Source organism: Peromyscus eremicus, chromosome 8a, assembly GCF_949786415.1.
Source record: "Peromyscus eremicus chromosome 8a, PerEre_H2_v1, whole genome shotgun sequence".
NCBI lineage: Eukaryota > Metazoa > Chordata > Mammalia > Rodentia > Cricetidae > Peromyscus > Peromyscus eremicus.
The window spans coordinates 46,418,161-46,440,047 of record NC_081423.1 but is presented as its reverse complement, the minus strand read 5'-3'; the positions used below and the strand labels follow the sequence as shown (position 1 = coordinate 46,440,047).

General features: G+C 49.7%; 1 protein-coding gene across 2 annotated transcripts in view; it reads right to left on the bottom strand.

The window, feature by feature from the left end:
• Nucleotides 1-12,527, bottom strand: part of Pmp22 (peripheral myelin protein 22) — a 32,082-nt gene extending 19,555 nt beyond the window's left edge. Inside the window, exons 1-3 of one of the 2 annotated variants that reach the window (XM_059269391.1) lie at nt 12,376-12,527; nt 8,278-8,394; nt 6,669-6,768 (exon numbers count right to left, since the gene is read on the bottom strand). In XM_059269391.1, the coding sequence (XP_059125374.1) occupies nt 6,669-6,768; nt 8,278-8,355 (178 nt within the window). In that variant the 5' untranslated portion in view covers nt 8,356-8,394; nt 12,376-12,527. Of the gene's footprint in view, nt 1-6,668; nt 6,769-8,277; nt 8,395-9,870; nt 10,030-12,375 lie in introns of those variants that run through there. The other variant, XM_059269390.1, reaches the window with a different exon arrangement.
• Between the last annotated feature and the right edge of the window lie 9,360 nt (nt 12,528-21,887).

Genomic DNA, 21,887 nt, shown 5'->3' with positions numbered 1-21,887 from the left:
TATCACCAGCGCCCCTCTTCTTCCCCACCTCCCATCCAGCCAAGCCTCTACCGGTGTCCTACAGTTCCAATGTGGGTTCAATGCCGGACTCTAACAAGAATGCCTGGCATAGTGCTTGTATCATCTTTGTCATCCGGACTGCCACTGCCCATCATTCCCAGCCTGGAACATCACCACAGCACCTCACTGGTCCTTTGCCTTTCCCCAGAAATCATTTTCAAAATGCCCACCCTTCACTGTGGACAAAGAGGCCTCCTAGGACCTGCTCCTTCCTCCCCAGGGATAACAATCTACCTCACTTCTACAACTTTCTGAACCCCACTTTCTACACTCAGGATTGTTCCAACTAACTGTGAGCTCCATGGGGCAGAAACCTGGTCTTTCTTACGCCTCTGTGTGCCCAATTTCTGGAACAAAGTCTACATACGGTACAGGATAGCCTCCACACACGTGAAGGACACATGGCTGCAGCTCACTGGTGTCTCCTCAGAAAGGAAAAGCTTCCCTGGAAGCTGGGTGCTTCCTATCACTAGCAGGACAAACGCACAGTGGGCTTATTGCAGAGGTGTCTCTAGACTGATGGGGACAGTGATAGTCGGAGGCTCTTGCATGCCAGTGACTGTATTTTCAGTCCCTAGGCCCACACATCCTCCTCTGAGGCCACCATGCCCTCAAGTCAAGCTACAGCCAAGCTCTCCCTGCTCTTAAAATGCAAAGGATGTTTTCTGGGCTCCAATGCAACCTGACAGATGCAGCTGATATCATAACCTAAAATGCAGCATCACAGTAACTATAATAACCGGTTATTACGAAAGGACGACTCACTGTGTTATCTGTGCAGGTCTACACTCCTGGGCTCAGGCAATCCTCTCACTTCAGCCTCACAGCTAAAGCTTTTAAACGGCAAAGACTGTGAATGTTCCATATTAACGTAGATACTGACATCCGACAGGAAAGTCAAGAGTTCAAATATCACATCCCATCCCCTAGACTGCTTTTCCTGCCAGAGAACCCATGAGATCCTGTAAAATCAACAGCCATTATTGCAGTGGCATTATGGGTTGGCCTAAGGTGCCACCAAGACTTTAAGCTGTGAAACATGAGCCGATAAATGCAGAGGGCCTCTGGGTTTCCTCAAGTCTGACCTGAAGCTGAGCCACAGCAAGGAAATGCTCTGGTGTCCTTGCCAAAATGACAGTGTCACCAAATGGAAGAGTGAGATAAAGTCTGGCATCATTTTGGAGACAGGGACAAAAGAGGCCACCAAGAGCATTTGGTGGGACCGATGCTGGCGAGATACAGGTTTTCCCTGTTTCCAGCCCGATCAAGGCCACCCACACCTGTGTGTTGCTGTCATTTAGCATGGAAATGAAGAGCAAGGATGAGATGGAGCAGTTCTCTGCAGCTGAGAGGTCCAGTGTCACCAGGGGACCTACAGGGCGTCTCCAACCACTGAGAAGGCAAAGCGTGCCTTGGGCGTGGTTATTCCCTTCACGTTCTGGGTTGAGTAGACACTTTCTAAAATCAAAGATGTGTCAAGAATGGACACACTTTCTGTGGTCACGGCCCTCTGTTTCCCACACAACAGAGCACTCTGTAAGTAGGGATGGGGTGGGAGTCAAGTCGTGCCAAAGGCAAGTCTGCTGTGCCTGACCTCAGCTGAGTTCTCTGCAGGCAGTGAGGAGGAGACCAGGGCCAGGCTGAGCCCTCCTAACCCTCAGGCACCCAAGCAGCCTGGGATCTAACCCTTCTGCTCCAGGCCAGATCCACACAGGTGAAATCCAGAGTTGGAGATCACTTCTACACATTTAAAAATTATATAAATTCAAAGCACAAGGTACAGATTCACTTAACAGCAAAGCATGTGCTGCCCAGACCTGGAGCAGCGGTTCCTCAGCTCCCTCACAGGGACTCCGGAGAAGGCTCAGCACCCACCAGAGCCTGAGTTTACAGACCTTATTTATCTGAAAGCCAAGGCCCCAGTCACTTCTGCCTCTCAGCGATGCTGTGGACACCACCCTCTGGTCCTATTCACCATGCATGGAGCTTAAAACTCATTTCTCTAATATAAAATCCTTTCTATAATTGCTGTCTGATTATAAAAATAAATGTCTCCAGAGAGGAATATATGGAAATCAGAAAAGGTTTTTTAAAAAAACAAAAAAGTGTTTTTTTGAAATAAGAATAATCAGCCAGACATTTTGGGGTTCCTGGTAAGAGCCCAGCAGAGTCTGCCTGATGAATGCTTCTAGAAGAAAACAGATCTCCCAGAGTCTAGAGCAGACAGGGTTTCAACAGAATGGGGAAGTGAGATGAACTTCCAGGGGCACAGCTCCTACTGAGTCTGGAAGATCTTAGGACACTCCCCGTCCTGACCCACTCTGCCCCTCTGCTCTATTCCTCTCCTTCCTGTGATCGATCTTGTGCTCAGTGGTCCCCCTACCTACAGCCTCTCCCAAATGTCCACACAGCTTACTCCAGGGTCATTCTCAATCTCCAACTCCTAACCCGCTTCCCCCACACCCACCCACCCACTCAAGTACACACTGCAGCCCCCCACGCTCTCAATCCACTGTTCCGTTCCCGGCATGGCTCCTGATGCTGCCTGCCATCACTTGAGCTCCCTGGATGGCTGCTCTCCAGCTCTCTTCTCTGTCACACCACAGGTGCAACAGCACAGCTCTGGTGAAACACCGGGGAGGGAGAGTGGAGGAGAGAGGCAAGAAATGGAGAGAAGAAAGGAGAATCCTGAAGTGGGGCGTTTACATCCGAGGGACAATGGGAGTGCTGAAATTCTATGATGGAAGGAAGAGGGGTGGGTGAGGAAGAGCCCCTTCCAGCCAATTCCCCTGGACCATGGCACGGCTGTCACCTTGGAAATGAGGGCCAATGGGGCCTCAGGAAGTTTGGAAAACCAAGTGACGGAACCAGGCTTCCTTCTTAAAAACTTTATCCTAGATTCCTAGATAGGAAGACCTATCACAGAGGGTCAAGAACAGATATGCGCTATCCAGTCAGAAGCTGCCTCGGTGGCTCTCACAAGTCGGGGACTGTGACTGTAGATGTTAGAGGATGGGATGACTTATGAAACGGGGATTCTGAGAAGGAGGAGAAGTGTGCACAGGGCGGCCTCCAGCTGCTGGGCAGGCTGGGCGGTGGAGCACTCTTCACTAAGATACTAGACAGTGGCAAAGAATGGTCAAGGTGCAGGATGACTCTGAAGATGGCCACTTGGGTGGGGCCTCTGAAACAGCCTAGCAGAACTCTCTGGCAGGTGGCTGAACACACAAGTCTGGTGTTTGGAAGAGCAGACTGGACTGGAAGAAACCAAGGATCCACAGGCGTTGATAAAGGACGCCGAGATTTCACTACACTTGAGGAGGAGGAGGAGGGAAATGGAGGAAGAGAGCATGGAAAGGGAGGGAGGAAGGGAGAGAGATGGAGGGGGGAGGGAGAGAGAAACTGTTGACAATTCTACTCCATTTCTCTGCCTTCTTGTAAATGTGTAAGGCATGACCTGGTAACTAAGCTCCACCAAAAGGAAGGAACAAATGTGTGTTCCAGGCACACTCTATTAAAAGTGGAAAGAGTACATTCTTTCTTCTCTGCTTTGTTCACCCTGCTGTTGAGGACGTGGATGAGATGGCTGGAGCTCTAGCAGCCTTTACATTCATGGAGGATGAGAACCAACCCCAAAAGATGGCAAAGTACCTAGAAAGTACCTAGTTTCCTAAAAATGTCATGAAACCCATGCATCTCTCGGGCTGCCGTGCTCCGACTTCCTCAAAAGAGAGGGAAATAAACTCATTTGCGGTGCTAACGTTTGAAGATGTTCTGCCCGGTGGAGACAGTCCTAACACTAATCAGAATACCAGTCAACTGGTCTACCACGTCCTGTCTTCCTGCAGTAGGTCACTGTCCAGACAGAGCCTATCTCCCCGCTTGCCTGTATTTACTTAAATCCTGCCTGCCCTTTGGAGGAGGGATCATATTCTGCCTCCCACTGGAGACTGCCCTCCACTTCCTCCTGAACTCTGGCGCTGTCGGCCTGCCCCCTCTCCTCGGGCACCTGGCCCAGTGTGCCTTCACAGGGAGTGACTCATGCCCCCACACTTATCCCCTGACTCCTCAGCGAGGTTCAGCGTCAGCAGCGGCAAAGTCCCTGACTGCCAAAGCCAGGAGCTCCCCAACCTTGGGGTGGGCCCCACAGAGCCGTTCACCTCTGGCTCCAGCAGGGATTAGGCAGGCAGTACTTAGAAAGTAAGCGAATCAGTTTGGAAACAAACTGAGAGTATGGGAAGAGGTTGAGGGCCCGAGAAGAACAGGTAAAACCAGATCCAGTGTGAAGAGACAGCTTTGAGAAAAGACCTGATACACCTTGACAGTGTAGACACTGGGCTGCCTCAGAGGACACACTAGCAGTCCACATCCACATAGCACTGGTTTCTATGACAACAGAGCATCCCACCTCCCCCCAGAGGGAGGAAGAGAGCATCAGTTCCCTTCAGAGAAAGAGCAGGTTGGAGCTAAACAGTGGCATATGGCTATGGTATCCCATTTCCTCGAGGAAGCTGAGGCATGGGGACTCCCTTGAACCCAAGAATTCAAGACCAACCTTGGCTGCAGCAAAACCCCAAGGGAGGTAGGAAGCCTACCATGAACATGGAGGTACATGCTTGATACCTCCTCTTCTTTACAAATCACTATCAATAATGATTATTTCAAAAAATATGCTTCCAACATTCTAATAACAAACACATTTTCATTTAATTTGGAGACCAACGCAACACAGTTCATTCATGAAGGTGGCTGGCCCAGTGTTTTAAAAGTAACTTTGTAACTCTATTGTCGAACTACTCATTGTTGAACACCATTGGAACAGGCAAAGCAGACCCAGGGGACTGATCACTCAGAGCTTAGTTGGTAACCTGCTGACACACCGGGGAGACGTCATCGAGATAATTACTACTCGGGAAGTTTAGATGGAAACTCTTAATTTAGAATAAGCCCAACTGGAAACAAGCCCGGTTTCTTTGGGACCTTTCCTGAATGCCTCAAAATCCCGTTATTGTCAGAGCTATGACCTGGGGTTACCAGAAAGGCCATCCGGCAGACTCGGAAGACACTAACAAACGGAGCAGAATCACTGTAGGCTAGAACCCAGGAAGAAGAATCTGTCAGGCACGGAGAAGTTGAGAGGCAAGTTCCCTCTTTAAAAGAGCACTAGTGTCTCTTTGACGTGTGCTTCTGGCATCACGGGACAGCTATTTACCGTGTAGGACGATGCAGAGTTTGGGCCAGTTAACGGGTTACCCAGCTGTACTGGCCATTCTCTCGCAGACAATTTGTGCACAATTTAGCAGTTCCTCTGCCTCCTCGTCTCAGCTGAAACTCAGGCGGTTTTAATATGCTTGCCAAAACTGCTCCTTCCGGGCCTAAGAGTCTCCAATTCTGTGCCAACCCCACGTGGCCAGATGCCACTTGGGGACAGCGCCTGTGGACACCAGAGCCAAAGCCCGAGAGGAAGCTGACTTTTCAGGCGGTCTTGCCACTTTTGACCACTAGGTGTCAGCGGTGAGCCAGAAGCCGCACATCCTGAACGTCTAGGGCACTTCTGCCAAGCCCCTGAAGCTGAAGCGGTTGAAACCTGATGCTGTGGCTTTGGGGGGGACCAAGAGCGCTCTCATCACGTTCTCAGGCGCTCATGAGCGGTGCTCATAGACTTGGCTGCCAACTCACCATGCAACCTCTAGGACGGTTTCAATTTAGTGTGTCCCACACACCCAGATGAAGAACTATCCATTTCAAAAGGACCGGGGTCTTGGCCCTGTCCCCAGCCCCAGAATGGTGAAATTTTACAACAGCTTTTTACCTGTCCTCCCTATGAATATGTTACCAGTTCCCATTTCTGCTGAGTCTAGGGTCTTTCATTTGCTACATTTCAATGATACTCTTGCAGAGTCTGTAAGAAAGAAAAACCCAACCAAGGGTCCAGATTGCACGGAGCCCAGAGTCACTTCACTGCCTGCTGTGGGGCTGGATATTAACTGGTCCCTCTCACTGAGTGTGGCATCTTCAACTGAACAAGAGAGAGCAGCTTACAGTAAGATTGGAAGCTGTCCTTAACGGGCCCTATGGAGAAGGACCCACGGGCTCAGCTTATGATGCTAAATGGTACCACTGAGGCTCAAGACCTAGGAAGGCTGTCTGGTAACGGGGGTGGGGGCAAACCTGGCCAGGCCATCTTCCGGAAGTCTCAACTGCCTAACGCTGCAGTGAGAAGACACGGGACATTTCTGATGGAGAGTCACCAAACCAAGTATGTCCACAGTATCACCTGCTGCCATGGGATCGACTTTCGGTGAACCGGCATGTTACCACCTCTGCTTACCTGTGTCTGTATTTCTTTACCCACAAAGAACATTACACAAAGTGACCAGGACAGGCTCAGGCAGAGGCATGGTGATACTAAAGACACCCCCCACCCCCCACCCCCCGTGAGATGACTGTCCCCTGCCTCTCATGTTGGTTTCGTGACTCGGTGACACATTCCACCCCACCCCCCAGTAGGGCCTTTCTAGACCAGAACCTCAAGAATTGATGTTTTTGGGGTGCAGAAGAAGAGCCCTTAGGACCACTCTGAACAGAGCACAAAACTAGTCCCTCACCACTTGCCGAGGATGAGGAGCAATGCTGCACGGCTCCAGAGAAGGACGTGGTGCAGTTCTGCCAGAGATCAGTCGTGTGTCCATTGCCCACAAGCCATTGCTGCAAAGAATCAAACGCCCCAGTCAGTGTAGCAGTGAGGAAGGAGGGAGGAAAAGGGGGTCAGGGTGAGGATGGTAGAGCAGCCAATCACCTGGAGGCCTGCCCTACCCCATCCTGCCCAGTGAGATCAGCAGGGGCCACTCCTTAGCCTCATTACCTGGAGGCCTGACCCTCCCCCTTCCTGCCCTCAGCACAGGCCACTCCCTGGTAAAGTTAACAACTGTGATCCAGGAATGAGAGGTGACAGTCTGATACAGATACCACGTCGAGGTGGGAGTCGTGTTTTGTGTGTGAAAAGCACTTTGGAAATAGGAAGATATCACACACAGAGAGAGACACCCACATATATACATGCTACCACACAAAGAGGTCTGTGGCGTAGTAGGAACCAGGGACTTGCCCAAGGACGACTGCACGCAAGCTCTACCCCCACCACACATATATATATATATATCTTCTGGGCCTCATTCCTAGCCGTGAGCTCTCTAAGCCTACTTCTTTACATATATATTTCTTGAGTAAGCATGGAGGGGCCAGGGTTTTATGTAGCCCAGGCTGTCCTCAAACTCTCTGTGTAGCCAAGGATGACCTTGAACTTCTGACCCTTCTGCTTCTACCTCAAGAAGTGCTGAAATTACAGGCATGCACTACTATACGTAAGTTCACGCCCTGCTAGGAACTGAACCCAGGCTTCAGGCTTGCTAACCAGGCTCTGTGCCAACGGAGCTTATCATTCCTACTGCTGTCAAGATGAGCATCAACCACGGTCATAATGAAGACCTTATAAATAACAAAGCAATTTACAAATCCCAAAACCTGTTTCTCAGAAACCACCCTTCCACCTTGCCTTACACTAAGTCATTAAGGCCAGAAGCATCCATCTTCATTGGCAAGAAAATAAACGTACAAATGAATTAATCCACCGTGTTTGACAGCTTCATAACCAGTCATTTCCCTGGTCAGCTCTTATCAGTGGAGGGCAGTCCCCTAAGATACTACAGGCCTGCTGCAATACTGCCTAGAGATCTGCAAACTTTCCTTCCAGATAAGTCGATTTTAACTTGATAACTCCAAGTCCTCACGAGTTTTATAAATGGAACAACTCGTCTGAGCTATGATTTGGGGGGGGGGGGGGGGTAAGACTTTATAAATTGCCCACCTAGTTCAAAGAGGCTACATCAAGGTGGGGAAAAATGCAGTCCAATCTTATCAACTGGCGGCCAAGAACCATGGATCTGCCCTGCTGTCCTTTGGCTCAAAAGCCTGACCAGCTAAGTTCCTGCAGTTCTTGCTCACTTGCTACCGCTGACTCTGGCCCGACTTTCTCACAGGACTGAAAAGAAACGGGTGGCCAGAAAGTGCCAAACCAAACGTCCCTGGGCCTCTGAGATGTTCAGCTGTCTGCAAATATCATCCCAGCTTTGGTACTTGGGGAAGCACCTGGGAACCCAGAGCAGGGATAGCTGCCGCCCCGCGGGGAGCCTCCCCTGCCCGCCCGCCCGCACTCACGCTGACGATGGTGGAGACGAACAGCAACACTAGCACCGCGATGTGGAGGAACAGGATCCCCAACAACAGGAGGAGCATGGTGACTGGGAGTTGGGCTCGGGCTCGGTGGAGCGATGCCTGCACGGAGAAGGAGGCGGGTGTGAGGCCTCTGGCCCTGGCCCGGGGGCCCAGCTGGCCGGGAGGGGGCGGCAGCCGCCATCCCTATCCCCGCCCAGCGCCCGCCCGCGATCAAACATCTTTTGCCTTTGGAACAAAACAAGCCAGTGGTACGCACGTCTCGATCACCCCGGGAGGCGCGCGTTGCAGAGGAGTTTCCAGAAGGATGAGCCGAGGCCACAGCAAGCCTCCGCCCAGCCCGGGTGCCTCTCGGGGCTCGTGGGACTCGGGAGGCCACATCCCTGCCCTAGTCACGGGGCGGATTCCCCCGGGGGGCGGAAGGCTCAGCGGGTGGCGCCAGGATTGTATCCAGCGGCTTGGGGTCGCCCGCCGCCCGAGGCTGCTTTCCCAGACCCCAGAGTGCCTCGCGTTCCGTTACTTGCCTCCAAGTTTCCACCGGGTTTTGCCAGCGGAGAGGAGCCGCCCCGCCCTGGGCTCAGCCTAGACGCTGGCAGCTCCGGGATCGGGAGAGCAGGCGGGCTGGAGGACTGCCTGGCTCCCGAGCTTCCCGCGCGCGGGGCTCCGCGCCTTCCCTGCGCCCCCAGGGGGTTAAGGGCCTTCAGCCCCGCTAGTTCCACGCTCTTCCCGCCGCCCCCAACGGCCCCACGGACAGCCAGACTGAGCCCGCCACAGGCAGGGCCCCCACGCGTACCCCGTCCAGTTTTCCATCCAGAGTGGATGCTCCAGGAGCCCTATCTTGGGGTGCCGCTAACTAGCGGGAAGGAGACTGTAAAAGGACTGGTTGAGTCTGAGAATTCCCACAGATCAGAACTGGCAAGGTGTGTTTCTGAAGTCCGGAGATCCTATCCCTCCACTTCACAGACTTTAGGGAGCTAAAGCTTGGGTGATCGATAGCGAATGTGTACAGCTGTGAAAGACCTGGATGGCTGCAGCTGGGTGGACCAGTTAAGGACAGAACCTTGGGCCAAGGAGACTTCAGAATAGTTTTGACAAATATTCGATCCCAGACACCTCCCTTTTCCTCCCAAGGAACACATCAAAAACAAAAACCCAGGAATGCACAGAAGATATAAATAGGATTTTTCCATGCTTTACAGAAAATTAAAATTACAGCGGAGTGCTTCAAGGAGCAGGGAGCAAGAGCAGATAAGGCCTGTGGCTAGGACCTGAAGGGCTAGAGGTCTGGGATACTATCCTAGGTATTTTAACAGTCCATCTTCTGGAAAGAATTGCATGGCTGCCCCAGTCACCCTCTATCCAGACACCGCCACCACCCTGAGGTCTGAATGCTGTGGAGGCAAGTCCTAGGTGTGTCCCTGGGGTAAGGCTAGGAAAGTAAGCAGGCAGGGGTCTCAGCGCTCCCGCCACAAGACGGCCCTGTGGAGGGCAGGAGCCCGGTCACCACTCTAGGGCACCATCTCCAGATGATGCACAGGTTTATCCCCCCCACCTCCTTCACTTTCCCTACCAACTTACTTGCAGTTCAAAGAGACAGCTGTCTCAGAGCAGTGTGGCCTCGGGCACAAACTCCGGTGCGACCTCTGGGTTGCTGGCGTCCCCCAAAGACAGCTGTGCTGCGGGGCTGCGCGCGCGCAAAGCAAGGGGGCAGTGGGAGGCTCCCGGCGTTCCCCTTTAACGGGAACTACGCCCTGTTTGCGTCGCTGCAGAAGGGTGTGTCCCGGGGTCAGCGTGTGCGGGAGGGCGGGCCTCCCCGAGGAGAGGGGGCCGGCGGGCGGGGCGCCGACTGACTGCCCGAGACAGTTACTTGGACTTAAAGACACTCCGGAAAAAAGCAGATCTCGGCGAAACCTAGACTTTTACTCGAAGCCTGAGGTCCCTGGGCTTCTCACCTCCCACCTCCCTTAGCCCTGTGGTATTTGGACCCTGTTGACCAATAAATCATACCTTCGCCCCCCACTCCCACATGGGTAAAGCTTGCCGGGCATCATGCCGCATGTGCACAGGGCTCGGTTTCCGGGAGCACCGAAGTGGACTGTGCCCATGCGGGGTTACTGGGACTGGATCCCCTCTCCTACCCACAGCCGGGACCTCTGGGGCCTCGCACACCTGGCTCGCTTGCGCTGGGGTCTTAACTGGGCTTGTCCCCAAAACACCCATTCCCGCCATGCTATTCCTGTTTGTACCTAGAAAGTGTGCTGGCTTCTTGGGATTCAGAGGACCCTGCTGGGACCAGAATCGGAGAGCCAGGGGCAGGTTGACAAAGAGACAGGGAGCCCTAGGACCCGGTTCCTCCTAGCTTTGGCAAACACCAGATTACAACCGCATATAAGCTCCAGGCGAAGTTTGCCTGAGGCAATCTGGCCTGGCTCCCAGCCTTGGCTGGAGTCCTGGCCTCGAGGGTAGGGGGGGGTGAGGGAACTGGCCATCTGAGTGAGGTGCGGAAGATCAGCCAGAGAAACGAGCTGATTCATAGCCGCCTGAGTGGCCCTCCCAGAGTTATACAGGGAGAGGCTAGCCAGATCTTCTTGGAGATGTGCCCAAGTAGCCATCAGGTCACCTGTGTCCTGTCCAGCAGACTGAGCAAGGAGCCAACGTGTTAAAAGTCTCTACCGGCACATCCACACCCTCCCTACCTATTATGAGTAGTGAGCTGTGTGTCATCAAGCCCTAGATGACTCAAATAGTTCCATATTATTTTGCTATTTGAAAGTAGCCATTATTTGAACTAACTGTAGATTCTTGCTCACGAAATATAAATAAATAAATAAATAAATAAATCTGAAGGGTTCTTCAGACAAATGATCTTTTAAATTTTCTTACCAGATGAAAAAAGAATATTCGCAAAATTTGTATTCAATGGCCTGTCTGCACCAGGTGTTTTACCTGGGCTTGGCACACAGGAGGAGGAGGAGAGATGAGGTGTGCAGTGGCTGAGGTCCGGGCTCTGCACTCAGGTCCGGGCTCTGCACTCAGGCACACCTAATCAGCCAGCTCCCTTCCGGTTGTAAGCACTCACTGACCAGCTCCAATGTTTTCAATGTTTCTGGGAAGAGCTACTGGTGCCTGCGCTGAAGGGCGTGGTGAAGATATGCTCAAAGCCCTTAGCGGTGTGTCTGGAACAAAATGCAGGCCCAGGCCACAAACGCACCCCTATTATAAGAATACTACATTTAACGTTCACAGCCCTACGAGGCAGGCCTGTCCACCTCTGTACTAAAATAGATTAGAATACCTAGAGCTATACAGCTACATGGAGTGCACGTGGCCTGGGAATGAGGGAGGAAATGGAACTAAGTCTTCTATTTTATAGGTCATTTTCAGGTTGGATGTGTCCTGGAAGTCACTGCTGCACTCCTGCTTGCTTAAAACCTTATTTGTTCTAAGCATTCTCGGTGGCATCGTATTTAACTCTGGATTCTCTTCCCTTTCTGTCTCTTCAGGGAACTTCTAAAGGCGGTCTACTGCACACCCTGAAAAGGGGGTGGCTGTAGGCACAGCCACAGCCTGCTCCTCCCCATTGTTTGAACTTGGTAGTTTAGTCAATAATCTCCTGGGTCACAGACACACCACAAGCTGCCAGAAAGGTGACCCCATCTGTCCCTTGCTGCCTCTTGCTTCCTGGCCATCTCTCAGTGCTCGAGAGGAAATGCTACTGAGGAAGTGCTGAGCAAGCCTAGCCACACCCAGAGCCTGCTGGCCACAGGTGGAGAGGCCATGTCCCAGCCCCGAATGCCAGCAGTGTGAATACTGCTGCTTGCACTGGGTGGGGGGACCTAGGTGCCCCTTTCCCTTCCAATCTGGATGTATTCGGGTTCTAGGTGCTCTCAGACCACTCTCTTGCCTCCCCAGCCAAATACACACCTGGATTTTAAGCAAAAACTTAAGAACGCCGGAGTCCCTGTCATTTTCAGTACCTTTGTGCTGTCTCCATTACAGTCCTTTCCATTGGCAGGCTACAATGGATGGGAATTGAATTGCCACTCACACTACCCAGAGGCATCATTTGCCAATAAAACTCACCAGAACAACGGTGTAACGCCTTCCTCCACACAGATTTCTTTGCAGTCAAATGCAAAGGATGGAAGGCAAGCCCTCCCCACAGGACAGCAGATGCCCACAGCAGACAGGAATCTGAGCTCTGCTGCTTCCAGTCAGGCTCCCTGAGATGTTCTCTGGTGGAGCTCCCTGTGACTGAGGCTGGACTAGGCGTCTTTCCAGTTTATTCAGGGGCTGGTCCAATGCTAGGATATGTCATGGTGGCCTGAGAGGTTCTCAGCCTCTACTATTTAAAGAGACAGTATTCGCTGTGTATCCTCTGGAAGAGAGTGATCCCAAGAGGCCCTGCAGGAAATGGAGAGCTTGGAAAGAATTTGGGGTGTTCCTGAACCTGATAACCCAGGGCTCTTCTCCCTGGAAACACTAGCTTATGTATAAGCAAAGAGGTCCAGTTGGTTCTCTGTAACTGCAGATTCTGCAGGACTGAAATCTACTGTGTAATGGGTATACACACACAGTGTTAACAGTGCAAGAAAACCAGCATCATTTTAGAGTATTCCAACATGACACAAATTAATCCCTCAGCACATCACACCAGAGGACCAAATGTGTGTCGGTATCCCCCAAGTCAGCTCCATTTTGCTGTGTACCCCGTTAGCAAGGGTCCATGCTACCTGCTCTTTCTGCTTTGACAACATACCGTGCTCCAACATACCATGCTGGCAGTGTGTTAGAATGGAAGTTAAGGAAATGTGTCTTCCAGCTCTGTCTTTAATATGTCTTCCTCAAATCACTATTAAATATTGACCTTTGTGAGATCATTCATTTCAAGTAAACAACCCTCTGCAGAAAAGGTTTCTGACCTATCAGGCGGGCTACACTGGAAGAACAATTGGGGAGTTGAGAGCTTGGTAAATGATGTTCATTGCATTTTTTTCAACTTATCCCACCCCTTCCAACTCATAAGAAGGGTCCCTATCACTAGCAACTGCCTTGAAGCAGATACTCATCTAAAATAAAGGGAAGAGGTTTAATTGAATAGATTTCCTGGAATCCTGGCAACTCCCCAACCTCTTATGTCAGGGACTCCCACTCTGAATCAACCCAGAGTTTGAGGAAGTCCTTGTCTTCCACAGAGATTTTACGTTTTGTTGGGCTCCCTTGTCGGGAGCAAGTCCGAATGGTCCAATTGTTCCGCTCACAGCCAGCGTGCCTCTAGTTCCCCCAAAGCACTTCGTGCTCCCTTTGCTTAGCCGTTTCTGCTCTCCCAGCACCTGGTCTCAGCCCTGACTGCTGCTTAGAAGCAACTGAGAACTTCGCCAATGATCTCACCCAGGCCCCTGCCAGACATGCTGACATTAGTGGTAAGGGACTCAGGGGCAGGTCGCGTGTCACATTCTGCTTCTCCAGCATGTCCCATGGCCCAGCTGGGTGTCCCGGAGTTAGTTCACTCTTGCTTTTCCTTCCAACTTCCATCTGTGGTTCAGTCCAAACTGGGTCAAAGCTCGGGGTAGGCTACCTTATTATGCGAGATATGGGTTAGTCTTACCAGGTGAAACTGGGAGCGGTGTGGACAAGAGAGTCCATCGCAGTCCTCCTCTGACATGGCCTGCACAGCGTTCTGCGAAGTGAGGAACACAGTTCCTTCAACCTTTACAGACATCTCCCCAGTGGGTGTTCCCATGATTAAACTGAAGATTGCAAGGCAGAGGCTATTGGCCCTGGGTCCAGGACAAAATGGTCACATTAGGGAAGATTACTTATGACCTCAAAGCCTGGAACTTGAGGAAGAGTGAGGGTAAGGGCTGAGGGCATGGATTTTTCCATCTGGACCAGTCAGGTCAGCCAGTCCTTCCCTCCATGGGCCACTCTTCCCTAGATCCACCTTCTCAACCTGTGTCTCTTTTGGTCCCTCCAATCTCAGTAGCCAGGCCCTGGAAGACCGGCTGGCTATCCGCTCCATCCAACACTTGTCTTCACCCATCGGGACTGGGTTGTCTCCCTCCTCCCACTGGAGCCACCAAAATGTCCTTCTGGTTCTCTCCCTCTCAGCCAACTAGGACTTCATCCCAGCCACAAAGAACATCCCATTGGACCACTTGCCACAATAATCACATAGAAAGGTCACCCAATCATATTAATCAGTGTGGAGGTTGCCTCCCTTTGCACACAGGGAAAATAAGACTTGTGCAGCTTCACAGAGGAGACAGCGAAGTTCCCCCAGACTGGCTAATTCTACCAGCAGAATGTTTCAGCTGCACCTGAGTTTGAGTCTCTCAGGAGTGATCTCCCCACTCAGAAGTCATGGACTAAAATAATAGCATTAGCCATTCATATCTACCAGATGCCTATTAAGATCAAGGACCGTCATGAGCATCATCTGAATCAAATCACTGATCTTTGCAGTGACTTATGAATGGGTACCAATGTCACCCTCTTTTATAAGAAGGGGCACAGCATGACATCAAGTGACTTTCTCTAGACTCTACTGTAGAGCCCACACTTAGGACCCATTCTATCTTACTTCTTGCTACATCTAGAACATTTCTAGTACATCTTTAACATTAGGCTTCTGTCAACTTTCTATAATTCAATTTCCTTTTTCATGAAAGATACTCTTTATATACATTTAGTTAGTCACATTTCTTTTTCCGTTAAAAGGGAAGATTATACCAGTCCCCTTGGTACTGATTTCCAGCGTCCAATCTCATTCTACTGCGAAGCCAGGCACTTCTGCATGGAAGAAAGTCCATATCACACACATCTGCCTAACACCTGTACCAGGGCAACTCCCAGAAGAAACAGTTGGTTCCATGAGACTGTCACTGTTGTCCTTGTGGAACAGGACTTAAGCAGACTCCGGAGGAGGAAGCCCTTTGTGCATTTGGCAACTGATAAAATGCTGTTGTCTACAGCATCCTACCCAGAGGGAAGCATTATAACCATTTCCATGTGAAGGAGCCGAGGCATGAAGAATTCATGTGTTTTTCCCAGGATCATTTCTCAAAGGCCAGGCAGGGACATAAGGCCAGATCCCTGCTTCCCGAACCTATGGCTTTCTGTCCCGCACACTCCCCAAGAGCAAAGCAGAGGTGAGCCTGGACTTGGCACGTGACCAGATGATGAAGCGGTCACTGAAGCATCTATCCCCCATCACTATCTGGACAGTGTTCACACAGCAAAGGGAGCCTGTGCTGCCTCACAGGAGCCTGTGTGGGAGTTCTTGGCCCAACCTGGATGCAGCTGGTCTGGAAGGGTTTTCAAAAGTCAACTCACTGGCTCTGGCTGCATCTGTACTGTTCTGACCTTGTGCAAGAGCAGCTTATTAGAACAAGCAAAGAGAAGGGTGGAAGGAAGGAATAGATGTGAGTGTGACTTCCATTGACCCCTCTGTCAATGCACACATTTGAAATTATGTCATGTCCAAGCCCCTGGAAGATGGGAAGATGTCTTGTATAAACAAAGAAGCAGGCAGAAACCAGCCCACCACACACACACACACACACACACACACACACACACACACCATACCACACTCACACACCATACCACACATACACACACATGCATACACATACACACAAGACACCACATACCACATACATTCATGCCATACACATGCACTCATGTGTGCTCACACACACACACACACACCACACCACATACATACCACACACGTACCCAACATACAAAATACACACACACACACACACACACACACACACACACACACATCATACACACTGTATGCACACATACCAAATGCACACACCACACACACACACATCCTAACCTGGCAAGTGACAGTTTTATCTCAGAATAAAGTGCATCTTCAGCTCCTTCACCTGTGGGAGAGAGAAAGCACAGAATAATTATGCTGCAGACACACACAAAAACGACAGAGTACAAAAGACTCTTTGTGCCTGAATGTGTTGTTGCTTAGGGAAGGCGGATTCCAGAGATGCAAGGCGAAGGGAGAAAGCTGCCTTTCTCTGACATCTCATGAGCTGGCAGAGAGCCGTTTGAGCTAGAGAAGGTCAGAAACAGACGTGTATTTGCAATGCTGAAGCTTTTCTAAAACTCCTAGTCCTCAGTGGCAGGCTTCTGCTCCGACAGAGGTGGGGAACTGGAGCAGTCTTGCTGCAGAGCCTGGAAGTGCAGAAGGGGGCAATGATGGTCCAGGCTCCTGCAGAGCAGCCGTGGTTCTGCTTAGAAAGACAGCCTGGACTTGATCTGAGATATACAGAGAGAGGTGACAGGAACGGCTACTTATGCTGAGAGGATGCCTGAGACAGGCTGGCCAAGAAATAGTCATTCACCCCCAGCTAGAGCAACTGGGGATCTGGGAAAACGACCCCATTATAGTCCCATGGCAGCTCATTCTGCCTGCCCTCCTGAGTCTGAGGCACAGCAGTTGGTCTGAGGATGAACCTGAGGGCCGATGTTTGTTCCATCTGAGATCCTCCAGCTACTTTCCAAGTGTGAAACTTTAGCTGCAGCAGGAAGGTCACAGGCAGAGGTCAAAGGTCAAACCCTTTCAAGAGGTTCAAAGGAAAAGTGGGCAACATTTCAAGCATGTTTCCTCCTCATTGTTATGGACCAGGAAATACTTAATCCAGGGAACTTCAGTGGCAAGCTGGGGCTTCATGTAGAGATTGTTATAGAAAATTGAGCTCAGAATTTTAGAAGTTTTTTTGAAGATAGACCTGGATATGTGAAAAACTGGCTATCAAATGTATTATTTATGGTACTTTCTATAATGAAAGAAGTTATGAATATTCAGTAAATTTCAGTACAGCCATAAGCTCAGCTATTATAGATACCTTAAAAGTAATATAAAGGGGGAGAATAATGAAATGCAGAGACATGCATAATAACATATGCAATATTATACTCATAATTTATTGAGCATTTTCTGTGTGTCAGTGCTAGTCATCTCATTTAATACACAATTGGCAGACAGTTGGGCCCAGATATAAACTTTGGCCATTAGGCCACATTCTTAACTACTCAACTCCATCAAGTGGACAGCTTTTTTTTTTTTTTTTTTTTTTTTTTTTTTTTTTTTTAAGATATTGAGGATTGAACCCAGTCCCTTTCACAGGCTAAGCAAGTACTCTACCACTGAGCTACATTCCTAGTCCTGTAATCCCTTTCAAGGTTTTTGTTTGTTCATTTGTTTGTTTTAATTTTGAGTCAGGGTCTTACTAAGTTGCCCAGGGTGGCCTTGAACTTACTCAGTAACCCAACAAGACTTGAACTTGCAATCCTCAAACTTGCGATCTTTCTGCCTCAGCCTCAGAAGTAGCTAGGATTATAGGCCTGTGCCACCAGGCTCACCACATTTATAATCTCACACAGCTCCACAGTAACAGCAGTGAAAGTAAAAACCATGATTATACGGAGCTAAAAGAATGCATCACAGCTGACTTCCATAAGTGTCATGTGTTGTGACTGGGATAATCATTCCTCCAGAGAGTCATATGCCGAGATGTTGTCAGTGGAGGAACCAGCAGGCAGTAGGACCTAATGGAAAGATGCTACGCCGGTGGGGCCTCGGAGGCAGTGATGGGACCCCGTCCCCACACCCTCTCTGCTTCCTGGCTGGCCTGAGATAAGCAGCTTTCCCAGTGCACTCACACCATGGTACTCGGCCTCATCATCGGCTCTAATACAATAGAGACAGCCAACATGATTCCTGAATCCTCCCTACAAATTGATTGCATCAGGTATTTTGATTCGGCCATGGAAGGGTGATGAACAGACTGTGTTTCCATACTCTGACATAAAATGAGAGGAGCAACTCTAGGGAGCTAAACACACCACAGAGCTAACTGTTGTGACTAATCATACATCTCCACCTCGGGTTTCCAGTACACTGAATCTGTGGTCTTCTGGCAGTGGAGGAAATGCAAACTGAGGCCACTCCAGGGAAAGACGGAGAGGGCCAGGAGCCATGTCTTGCTCATCTCACATCTGGACACAGAGGTAGAAAATTAGAGTTGGGCTAATTATTGAGTATCACAATGTTGATGGTAAAATGCTAAGATTTGTATATATTACGGGTTTGATAACCCTATTTGTTTTCTTTTAACAATACATCAGGCAATTCTGAAGAAAAGAAATAGCCTAGATCTGTTTTTAGCCTGAGGGGTCCTGACTGAGCCCAGAAGTCAGTGGTTTAAGTACATGGCTTTGTGAAAATAAGCTACAGAGTGTGGTGAGGCACGTGATTCAGATGACTGAAACAGTACGGAAAATGGTGGTTAGTTTGGCTCAGGGAGAAAGCCCTGTGTGGTCGCCATGGTTTTCCACCTACTACCATGTTGTCTTGTTCCTCAGCTTCGTCCTCTCCCTTACTCAAGGCCCAGCCACACAGTATATGTCCATACTGAACTGTGAATATTAACATCTGAATTCTTCTACCTCGTGAACGTCTCAATTATTAGGAGACCTAGGACCTTTGTGAGTTTTCTGTCTCAGCAGAGTGTTTTCATGGGTCTTCCCCAGGGGATGGGCTACATGACATCCTCTCCTACCTTAGTCCTATCTAGTCTTGGGTCACTTAATATGTGACTATGTCACAAGTTCCTAGGAGAAGACTGGATTCCAAAGCATTTCCTAAATGTATTGCACCTCAGAACTGCTCCCGGGTTATCAAGATCACTGAACATCACTGTTGAAAACATTGACCTACATGACCTTCTCTGGAACTAATGCCATAGGCTTCATCAATGGAGGAAATGGACTTATGGTCAGCTCAGAAATTCAAAAGGCAGATTTTGAGGTGGGAGGCATTGGCTAAAGACTCTCAACCAAATAATGTTCTCAAGCAGGAAACGGGGAGCATCAATAGTACTCAACACTGAGGAGTCCCAAACAAATCCCCAGAGATGAGATTGGGGAGATGCGTCTGGGATCATATAGTGATCAAGTGTTGGGAGCATGAAGGTCCTTGCACCCACAGACATCAAGAGAAACCAGGAATTTTAATCACACAAGGGTATCTCCTCAAAGAAGGAAATACCGGTTCTTCCATCCAGAAGGCTGGTAATTGGAGGCGATTAATAGCATGGTGATCTGTGTTATCTGTTGGGCCAGGCCATATCAAGCTCCTACAACCAGGACCAGAGATGGCTAGTAATCTAAATGAGCCTTGCAGCCCAGGCTTCCCAAGCTCCCACAACCAGGACCTAATAGTCTAAATAACCCTTATCTGTATAGCCAGAGGCTCCCTCAGGCTCCCACATCCAGGACCAGAGGTGGCTAATAAACCAAATGACCTCTAAGCTTTCTGTAGGACCAAGACCAGGCCAGACCTTCCCTAGGCCCTTAACCTAGTACAGGTAGCCATCTCCAGAACCCATCTTCTTAGAAGAAATGACACATAGTCTGAATCAAGTTTTGATGGAATTATACTTCCTTGTACACTGGGAATTGTATTACACCAGGAGAACTTTTTTCCAGATTATCCTGTGTTTAAACTTTTGTGGATAAACGGCCTGAGATCAGACTCTTCAGAAGTCTTGATCCAGGTTGATGAAGTCAATCTGAACCTAGTTTTCAATCTCACCTCTTCACGATTCTCTTCCCTGCCTGAACACCTGCTGGGTCCCCCTTAGTCAACACAGAGTGACACATTGTTGCCAGGCTTTTCTGGATCTGCTCTCATACATTCCTTCCTCATTTTACAGTGTTTTACCTCAGTGAGTGGCCTTGCTGTGGTCTTTCACAGAACCCAGCTAAGACAGACATAAATGAACCAGGGAAGGCCATTGGCTACTGGGTTGGTTAGTTCACTGTAAGCTGAGACTCATTAGCTCAAAAGCCTACTGGTTTCAGATTCAAATTTTTATACATTTTAGGGATGGGGTTTTACCTATGGACAAGACAGAGCCTTACAGTAAGACCACAAGCTGCTATGGCCCTTCAGAGTTCTCTGATGCAGAAGACCCATTGAGTGATATTGGCATTACCCAGATATGGATGGCCCCTCTCTGATGTCCTCCTCCTCAAGAGGTCCTTGTCCTCACCCTTAGAGCTATAGCCCCTGGTACACCTCATGTTCTCAAGACTTTTTATGTAGTCCTGTCCATACACTGCCAACAAAGTTTGTCATGTTCTGCAATCTCTTGCTGTCATGGGTTTCTTTTGTTTTTTGTTTTTTGTTTTTTGTTTTTTCGAGACAGGGTTTCTCTGTGTAGCTTTGTGCCTTTTCCTGGAACTCACTCGGTAGCCCAGGCTGGCCTCGAACTCACAGAGATCCGCCTGGCTCTGCCTCCTGAGTGCTGGAGTTAAAGGCGTGCGCCACCACCGCCCGGCTATCATGAGTTTCTTAAAAGCCCCTTTCCAAAGTGTTTTGAGTAGAGTCTCAAATATGGATAGGGAGTGGTGGAACACAGAGGCTCCCTAGGTCTGGGACAAGAGCTCAGCAATGTCCCAAGGAAATTCTCAGAGGAACTGAGTACTAGGGTGCTAGCATCCCACCGCTTCTTCCAATAAACCAGCAGAAGGATTTCTGCCTCCAGTGCTGTGTTAGAAAAATTAGTGAATACTGTTTTAGTTTGCTTTCTATTGCTGTGATATAACACTAAGCAAAAACGGCTTTGGGAGGAAAGGGTTTATTTCGAGGTCACACTCGATCACTGGGAGAAGCCAAGCAGGAACCTGGAGGCAGGAATTGAAGCAGAGACCATAGCGGGGTACTGCTTACTGGGTTGCTCTAGAGAAAGAGCCTTCACTCCAGCAAGCTGAGGATGAGAGCATGAGGTTCTCGGCTTGGGGCCAGGAAAAGAATGACCAGGAACACACACCTATACATGAGCTGGTGGAAGGCCATGAGATCAGTACCCCAGGAGGACACAGCAGGCATGCTCCCTCCACCTGAGCTGAGGAGCCATTTTTACTCTGTAGCTTCAGCATCTGGTTGTCAATCCTCATGCCTTCACACATAGTGTGTGAATTCCTGGGTGGAGCTGAAACAGGCCGGCCATCTACTAGAAGCTTCACACTAAAGTATCCGTTTCCTGTCTCCACCAGTGCCATCTTCCATCAAGGAAACAAAAGCCACATGGTCCTCCTTACTCAGGTCGCTGGACTCTGCTGACTTCTTCCATGGTGAGAGAGATCTGACTTTTTCCAGATGGTGACTAAGTGTATTTGGCATCCACGGCACTCCAAAGAGCCAGACTTGGGGACAAGTGTGCTTTGAACATCTTCAGCTCAACTATGTGAAGAGAACACTGAAGACCTCTTAAAACCATATTCATTCAATGGATATTTATTGAGCAGCAACTGTAGCTAGGAACAAACAACACTGTTCGTTCAGCCCCTCTACCTTCTTTAGAACATAAAAATAGCCACAGATGCTGGCCGTCTCTAAATGTACACCTCCCTCAAGAGATGGAGTCTATTCTTCCATTCTTTGAGTTGGCGCCTGTCCATGCTAGTGTGATATTAACAGTGCAACCCAAGAGAGGCTGTAACAGGAAGCCCAGACAAGCTTCTGGAGAGAAAGACACAACACAATAAGAGGT